The 9,217-nt window shown below is 43.5% G+C and overlaps 1 protein-coding gene across 1 annotated transcript in view; it reads right to left on the minus strand.

Moving 5' to 3' along the window:
* PLXNC1 (plexin C1) overlaps positions 1-9,217 on the minus strand; it is a 69,735-nt gene that overhangs the window by 7,324 nt on the left and 53,194 nt on the right. Inside the window, exons 21-23 of the mRNA XM_009321358.1 lie at positions 6,312-6,485; positions 5,008-5,111; positions 710-764 (exon numbers count right to left, since the gene is read on the minus strand). Of these exons, the coding sequence (XP_009319633.1) occupies positions 710-764; positions 5,008-5,111; positions 6,312-6,485 (333 nt within the window). The remainder of the gene's footprint in view (positions 1-709; positions 765-5,007; positions 5,112-6,311; positions 6,486-9,217) is intronic.

Below are 9,217 nucleotides of genomic sequence, written 5' to 3' on the forward strand. Positions count from 1 at the left end.
GAAAGAGCTCTGCCATCCCAGTGACTTGCACCTCAGGGACACATCTCTCCTAACTTTAGATGTCCACTTTGATGGTGAGGTGAATCACACGCTAGAAGTGTCTGTTTCTCCCCAGGGGCTACAGAAAGTCCATCTCCACCGAGCCACCAGCTGGGCTGGAGCAACCTGCATCACAGGGATGAGGTGAGATGAACTGACCCCTTGTAAGCACCCTTTAACTCCTGACCTGCTGTTGAGACAGACGAGTCAAAGCTTTCAGAAACACAGTCAAGAGAATAAGGAAAATTCTGAAACTGAGTTTTTTTGTTATGGCTGTCTCTGGACAGCATACCACTATGTCCGTGATGCACAATGCCAGGCACTGGAGCAGGCCATGTTCCCCGTGTTGGTCTCACCAGTCAGCACATTGTGTCACCCGGGCTTCCCTGCCCTGCTTTCCTGCCTATGAGTCTGTATCTTTAAGCATTCATTTGCCGAGGACTGTAAGTCCTTCTGTCCTTCTTTCCTTTGCCTTCTTCCCTCCTCCTAGGCCCACTGTGCCTGCCAGAGGCCCAGAGCCAGGGTAACATGGCTCTTCCTTTGGCTCAGCTATATCAAAGTGCCAATTTTTCTGACCTATTGACCAAGATACAACCTGTCATAGCTCAGCTCTCTGCATTCCCAGCCCACTGTCCACAAAAGATTAAATAGGTTGCAGTTCCTTTGTTACCTGATCGGGTATTTGCCTTCTTTTTAAAGACTTTTATGGTTGCTCCATTTGAAATCTGAAAGCAAAACCAAACATATCATGCCGAAACAGAAGTGTCTAGAATTCATGAAACCCTCAGTTTCATTTCCTCTGTCCTTAAGCCCGTGGCAGAGCAGAAGCGTGCCAGCCTGCTTCGTTCTCACCATGGTGTGCACGGCGCTCAGCAGGCAGCCAGGGCTGGGCTTTCAGGCACGGGCAGCAGCTGCAGTTTGTTAGCCTTACCTGGCAAGGTGAGAAGGCAGCTCTTCCAACAAACCGGCCTTTCCCTTTCTTTGATTTTTCTGGTTCAGACCCTATTTGGACATTTTTTGTTTTCATGTACTGCTTTGTGCTGCTTCTTGCACCCATCTTTCTACAGATAGCCAGACAATTCAACCTGGGCACCAGTGCAATAGGATCTTACAGGACAGTGAGGGAGGGAGGGGAACACAAGGATGATTTCTCTTCTGGCCCCCTTTCTTCCAGCTCAGTCCATTCCCCCCATGCCCTATGGAGGGGCCATGGTGAGGGTCTAGCCTGGTGCTCCCAAGAACTATTTTCAAACCAAGCAAAATATTTATGCCCCGTGAACCGTAAGGTCAAGATCCATATTAGCTACCTTGGGATTTCTAGGAAAAATCTTCCCCCCTCCTTCCCTGAAATTATAGTGCTGCCAGGATGGTAACTATTATCTTTAAAAGAAACTGGCAAGTCATGCTTTTATTGTCAAAGAGTAACTCAAAAATGGTTCCCACTGAGAACTACACCACTGCTCTGCTGTCAAATGTTGGGTCTTGCCAAGAGCTAGTGTACTTCACTCTATAATTACAAAAACAACTGGCCAGTTCTAGGAAGGGATCTCTGCCAAAATAATTTAAGTGTTTTTTAAACCTTGGCAGCTGGCCTGGTGTGAGAAACCAGTTTAAACATTAAGATACTCTATCAAAAGCTGTGTCTTGGGCCAAAGAAATCTGCACTTACACTTGCTCCTGGAAAGTAAATGCAATCTATTTTATAAGTATGATTTTTTGCAGGGTTTCCATTTATCATACAGTGTTTCAGAGCTCTTTCAGATAACACAGAGCACTTTAAAACCACACTACAAGCGGGAATATGCTCTAAGGCTAGCTTGTGAGGTGACACAAACACCCAGAGAGGAGTCCTACTTGGCCCTGAAGATAGGCAAACAGGAACGGGGCTACCCAGCAGCTTACCCCCTCCCAGAGCGGCGTGGGCAATACGCCGCCTCCACTCCCTCTCCAAGAAGCAGGAGAGCAGCTCAGTGCTGAAATGTGTTGGTTCCTGTCCTGAGGGAGACGGCAGGGCTTGGAGGGAGAACCGTGCTTCCCTCCAGGAACCAGAGGCATTGGTGCAGTGCAGCCATGATCCAAACCTCCGCTTCAGGTTTTATTTCTGGGATAAATGACGCTTTTAGCATTGACTGGAATATGCTTTCCCTTCTTTATCACTACTGCAGCAGCCATACTTGCTGTTTCTTTCAGCGTGATCCAATAAAAAAAAAAAAAAAAGCCCTTCTTCTTGTGTCCTGCTGCCTAAACCACGTTTCGTGGTGGGCTGCTCCCATGGGCACCTCAAAACATCTTTACTTTGTCAGGTGCGTTACTGAAGGGGACAAACAGGAAAAGGGGAGATCTGTTCAGACCCACACAACATGGAGTAGAGCTACTTTGCAAAATAGAGGATGTAGTAGTGTGGCTCTACGCCTCTTCCTTGTTCTCCCGGCCTTCTGTCCTCCCTATAATCCAGTTCTTGTCAGTGAGCTCCCTCGATCACACGTTCAGATTCACTCTCTGGGGCTGGGCCTGCTCCTGGAACATGTGGTGCTGCTACAGGTTGAGAAATTGGAGATCTGCGACTGGACAGCAGATCTGAAAGTGGTTCTCTAGCTCTCTTCTTGTGTGGGAAATAGGACATCATGATAATCAGCAACTTTCTAGTCAAGGCTTGTGGTTATTCTCATGCAAACAATAGTGCAGACCTCATAAATAATCACATCAATAACCCTACTAGGAGCAAAAAATTAGAGCAAAAGGAGCACACAAGTCAGAGATGCATGAAAGTCTAATAAGAGTACAGGGGATTTTTTTTCCCTTCAGAAACACACACAAAAATGCAAACATCCCCTACTTGCGCCTTTTAAAAATCAGTGTAGAAACTAAGTCTGCTTTTTCAAGAGTGACTGGTGATTCTGGGACCTTCACAACACAACCCCCATGCTCCAGTATCTTAAAAAGATTTGACAGTACTTCCCAGTTTCAAAAATCTGGTTACTTTCTAGCATTTAAGGCTGGCAAACAAAAAGAAAAATTCAGGCTTGCCACAAAACTCTAGGCACTGTTGAAATGTAAGTTGGAATTCCTCAGGCAACCCCTCACACTGTGTATGCAGTGTTCCTTTTTCTTGCTAACTAGACACCTTTACATTCCTTTTTGCATTAATATGCATACAAGAAAATAAACTAGATATACTAATAGCTGATACTTGCCACTAAGCCTCTGCCTGAAACACCACTAATCTTCTGCCTAAAATGTACGTTATTTTGTCAGTGTCAGAAGAAGTGAACTAAAATATCTAGCAGAGATACCCAGCACAATTTCCATAAGGCAGCTGCTAAGCTATAATTAGTGTAGTTACAGCTTTGCAAAAACAACTGAACCTCCAACCTTACTTGCATTTGCCTGCGGAAACCTCAGACAAAAACAAGGGCTGGGACAAAGATACCCAGGGATGACAGTGGCCAACTGGAGCAGCCTCATTTGCCATGAGGTATGGCACCCATGAGCCATGGGCATGCCATGAGCTCAGGAAGAGCAAAAAGCTGCCAGGTACAATCAGGGAGCGCTTGCAATAGCTGCCTGTGGTAAAGAGGGTGGGTACAATCACATTAGCCAGAAGTTCAAGTCTCTAGTCAGATTCAAATCTACTTTGACCTTTGCTGCACAGACTCTGACTGCAACACTATCATGTCCTAATTTGTACAAAATCTTTACAAGTGGAGTGGATGAAGTCCCATGTTAATCTATAGACAAGATTCAAGAGAGGCACAGGAAAAGCTGTATTTAAGACACTGGATGGTGACTCAGGACATCGGGGTTCGCTGCTGCCCCCGCAGGAGGTAAGGAGACTAACAAATGCCTACAGCAATCTGTAAAGTGACTCCAAATGAGCTTGCTCCAGATCCAAGCAGCCTTGTGCTCCACCCAAGCTACGAACAGTCCTGCTAGGACTACTTGTTCCTCTCTGTGGATGGCACTGTATTTGCTCATGAAGACAGCAACGTGCTCAGGGCTGGCTCAGGTTTCTCTGCACCATACTGCCTTGCATGACACAGACTTAAAGCAAAACTTCTTCATAAATAAAAATTGATTATCGTGTTAAGAGCCAGACTTTCAAAATCAACAACGAGGCATGAAGAAAGCTCACTAAAACCACTCAGAATACCAACCTCATTTCCAAAATCTATCTCTAAGCATCAAAACATGAGCTACCATATCACCTGAGGCAAATCATCTGCTGCACATTTTACCCCAGCCTCTCACCCTCTATTTTGACTAGTGGCAGTGGAAACTCCTTAGACAGGCAATGCCGCTCGCTATGTTTTCGCAATGTGCTACACCCACAAGGGCTCTGCCACCAGCTGCAGCCTTGTGTGTTGTTGCAATGGTGGGCAGATTATTGCAGCATTGAAAATGACCGGTTTACAGATGCAATGGGAAATGGAGAGGAAAACTTACGGTACAAGTGGCAACAGTAGATGGAAGCAGAAACAGAGAGAAAAAGGGAAGGAGACTGACACAGGAGGTCTCAAGAGAAGAGTGAGTAAACTCATCAGTCCTTTTTATTCTGACTCTCAATGAGCTTTCACAAGTATCACTACTGCCTGTTCAGATAATCAAAATATGAGGTGGGAAGAGGTAAAAAACTGCTCATGGTGCAACAAAAACTCAGCAGCAGAGACTAGAAAAGACTCAAGGCAATGTTCATAGCTGGAAATCAGATGCTGCTTTAACTGAAATGCTCAACAGAAGTAACAGTTTACCTGGCTTGAACCAAACAACCCCAAAACAAGCAACCTCTGAAAAGTAACAGAAAACATATGACTCATTGGCAAGAAAGTTGTGTGTCACACATTTCCTTCTGTTAATGATGCTCAGCTACCTCTTCAAGATTTTGATCAATCAAGATACTTCGGTGCAGACAGCATTTGGTAGTTGGGGTGAAACTGCTTCTTGATTCATTGGTATGGCTTCCATGCTTACCTCATAATGACCGATGGTATTTAGCTTCCTTATCCCATCCTCCATCACCTCTGAGGAACCATCAATATCTAACAATTCTCTTTGGTGCTCCTCAGACACAAGCTCTGCAGTATGACAGCAACAGAAAACAATTACATCCCAATGGCATTCTCACTGTACAGATGTTTGTAAAGAAAAACAACACCTAATTATTTTTGTACCAGTGGCTCCCAACTGAGCTGTTTCTCTCTGTCCTTGTACTAGGTCATGAGAGTGGTTTTGCACTCCCACACTACAGATTCCTTTTCTGGGGTGACAGCCTGGGTGGCTTCCATTACTGCAGGCTACTGGTGCTTCACTTTGTGTTGGTAAAGGCAGCGGTTTTGGAGGTGCTTTCACCTACCCTAGCTATTCTGTTGCACAAGCATGCCCTGGTGTTATGGCCACATTGGGACTAGAAGAAAGGTTTCACAAGCCACTTCTAAGAGACCACGAAAATGAGCTGTACAAGACTGACATAGTATTTGTGAAGGGTGGTCAGGCACTGGTGGTGGATATAAACGTCAGATATGAAAGCAAATTATCATCACTTGCCAACACAGCATCTGAGAAGGTGAGGAAATATCAACATCTTAGGGAGCAAGTCCGGGAGGTGACAAATGCCAACAATGTGGAGTCTGTTAGATTTCCTATTGGAGCACGTGGGAAGTGGTATGGTGGCAACTACAGGCTTTTATCTCACCTTGGACTCTTGAAAACCCGACAAGAAAAGGTGGCTCATCTGCTCATCTGGAACGGCCTTATTTACATCTGTAGATATTCTACGTATCTTTGTGAGTCACATGTGAACTATTACATAAACCTAATCTGACTGTAAATAAACTATATTTGTGGGTTCTCCTGACCATGGGAAACACAGGCCTGTTGGAAGGAAGGGTGGTAGGAGAGATAGTACGTAGGTACTAAAGTACTTGGTAATGATGACGTGTCATCTTACCCACTGACAAAATTTATCAACCGCCTGTATTTAGGTGGACGGGCCACCTTACTTAACCCAGAAAAGGAACATATAAATTATACATGTTCACTAAATAACACGTGTTGTCAACTGCATGCTGAAGTCCTTGAAGAAGCGAAGCAGATGTAGTTCCAATGTTCTAACTGGTAGCATAAATGATCTAGTATTTCCCTAGAAATTCCTTACAAAAGCTATGTTCTGCCTAGACGCTAAAAAAAAATCAAAGCCAAAGGTAGGAATTCCTAACAAAACTCCACAGACAGACCAGTGAACTCCATGAAAATACAACACAGTGACACTCTCTTACCAAGACCAATTTCATCCAGCTGAAGACCATAGAGAAAGCCATTCTTATTAAGGAAAGCCTGAAGGCTCTTCTCCTTGGCTTGGCCTATGGTGTCGCAGTCCAGAACATTAACTTGGATAGTTTGACAGGCATCTCCACTCTCATTTTCTGGGATTTTTTCAAAGATAATGTTCACTGTCTGGGGAAAGAAATGCATGTTATTCTGACTTACAGGGAACACCTGGCACGAGAAACCTTTAAACTCCTGACAGCAAACCTGAGAGATTTTCAGCATATTTATTATTAAAGCTATTTCAAATAAAGATTATTTGAAGGAATTACACAATGAAGCATTTAGAATTCCTCATGTCCGAAGAATCAAAGATATATAGCTATGTATTTCCAAAAGTGTATTTTGTATTCTGCTTTTGTACAAATCTATTTCAGTGAATTACCCCAAAAAAAGACAGGAGACCAGGACAAATTACAATGCATGTTCTAAAAAAAGCAGATCTTTTATTTCAAACGAATGCCTTAAAAGCAAAACTGTAAGTGACTAGAGATCTGATAAGGTTGCTAAGTAAGTCATCATGGTAAGCATGCTTGATTTTGAGTGGATAGGAAGCAGTGTTAAAATGCATATTTACACCAGCAGATTATGCTGAGTACCTTGTGTCATACAAAAAAATACACCTCCCCTGGAGACATCAGTGTCTGTCTGCATACAGCCATGTCTCTAGAGGCAGCAGAGACAGGGCTACTGCAGAAGCAGTGGAAAGGGAAAGCATGTCGCAGCAGACAGAAGCCAAAGTGGTCCAGATCTGCACAGAAAAGTGCTATTTATTCCATTAGTTATTACTCCAGGTCAAACACCCACACGACCTGCCCAGTTACAACACCCCTGCCCTTTAGCTCACAGCCACTCTTAGCTGGGACACAACTCATCTGCTGGGCTGCGCACAAGGTGAGTATGGGCTAGAGGGAGGTGCCAGTGAGACTGGGTGACCATCTCCAGGGAATGTTTTTAGTCAGGTCATATTTCTGGTCAGGTCACGCAGATCAACTGCTTCCAAAAGGCAGGGAAAAGGAATGAGCACAGGGTTGCTAATGCCGAGTGATAACAGCACTCATTTCCAGTGCTGTAGCCTGCTCCTTGCAGAGACATCACTGTTCAGCTACATGGATACAGACATTCTGCTGCAGATGTCTTGGGACAGAATTAAAACAAGTGTTTTAGGTGCCAGCACTTGAATGCAAGTGGCACAGGGAAATCTACGTACTCGAACCATTCTGGCTGTTGGACATTTCTGGTGTCATACATATCTTTTGACTGAAATGCGAGCACTGCAGGTGTGACTCAGTGAAGGAGTGATCGTTAAAAGAGGAAGCAACTAAAAAATTTTTTTTCTCCTGCTGTCATGTGAAGGAAAGAACTTCTGTCCAGGTTGCTGCAGGGACAACTTTTCTCTCTTCTTAGAAAAATGAGTAGTTATTAATAGCTGTAGAATGCTATTTTCTGCTTTATTACCCAGCAAGAGTGGAAATTACGACACACTGGTGGTGAAAAAAAGTAGTCCAATGAGACATAAATTAACTTTACTGTTTCTACAGAAGCAAAAGGAGTATTAAAAACAGAGTTGCAAAACTATGAAGATCAGGATTTAACAAAGACTAGGATGTAACTGAAGTAACTGAGAATAACTTAATCAGGACACTGAGATGTTTAATTGTGAGGAAAATGAGTCCATGGAAAGGACAGACGGAATGGAAGAGGAGGATATGTGGGAATGGTGCCTGCAGAAGGAGAAGCAGACTGGATGCCATGCCTCAGGTTGGGATTTCATGCAGAAAATTAGTAAAAAATATATTGGCACAGGAATGAGGGATTCATGCTTGGTTAGGCCCACAGACCAACTGAACAGACAGCAGTCCTGCCCTTGACTTTGATTGCCCTGAGGTCATGGTCTTGTAGGATAAAAATGTGCACAGGGACTAACTGTATTTTGATTTTGGAAAACTCATTTTAATCCAAGTTTTTGTCTCTTCTAGTCTCCGAACTGATCTTTCTGGAGTAGCTACTCACACTTTAACTGATGTTGATTTGTCTTTACATCCTTGGAAGCATTCCTTCCTTTAGTTGATCCTTTCCTCCTAACATTATTCTTACACTGCAATATTCATGTTCCTGCTTCTCCTTCATTTCCTCTTCCCTCCAGACTGTCAAGAGAAACTGTCTTTTTCGCTGCTGCATTTCCTTTTCAGCACATGCTCTCACACAGATTGCACGTAAATGTGCAGCCTCTTCAGTTATTAGCATGCGAGAGTCCTCCCATCCCCACTCAACTCATTGTAGGATGACAGGACTGTAAAAAGAGAGAAGTAGTCCTTTATGTAGGTGGAATACAAGTCATTTATGGACTCCTTAATCGAAAGTATCCACAATGTGAGGATAACAAAAACACTTTACGACTCAAAGAAGTGGTCAGATGGGAAGAAACATTTAAACACATAAAAGTCTCTAAACCAAGAGAGCCGGACAGTTTTGCTGATATGATTTCCTGCAGAAGTTAATCTTAAGTGATGAAGCAATTGATGGGGAGCTAGGAAAGCCAATTATTATTATGTCTTCCTTCTGTAGCCAAAGTTTTAATAAATCAGATTCAACCTGTCTGACAGCACAATCCCTGGCTTTAGAAACCATTAATCAGAAGCTGACAGTCACCATCACTGCATTTAGACACAAAGTGTAGAACTGGAAAAAGAATCAGAAACGACTGTAAAATTATGAAAGCCTTTTAATGATCAGCTCTGAAGGTCAGAAAACATTTAAGAGAAATCACAGGAGGACACATGGAAGTCACAAGGAAGCATCGTCAGGCCCTTTTCTAAGCTCTCTCACTTTGCAAAGGAAACAAAAATACAAGTTA

Source organism: Pygoscelis adeliae, unplaced genomic scaffold (genome assembly GCF_000699105.1).
Source record: "Pygoscelis adeliae isolate BGI_AS28 unplaced genomic scaffold, ASM69910v1 Scaffold232, whole genome shotgun sequence".
NCBI classification, from domain to species: domain Eukaryota; kingdom Metazoa; phylum Chordata; class Aves; order Sphenisciformes; family Spheniscidae; genus Pygoscelis; species Pygoscelis adeliae.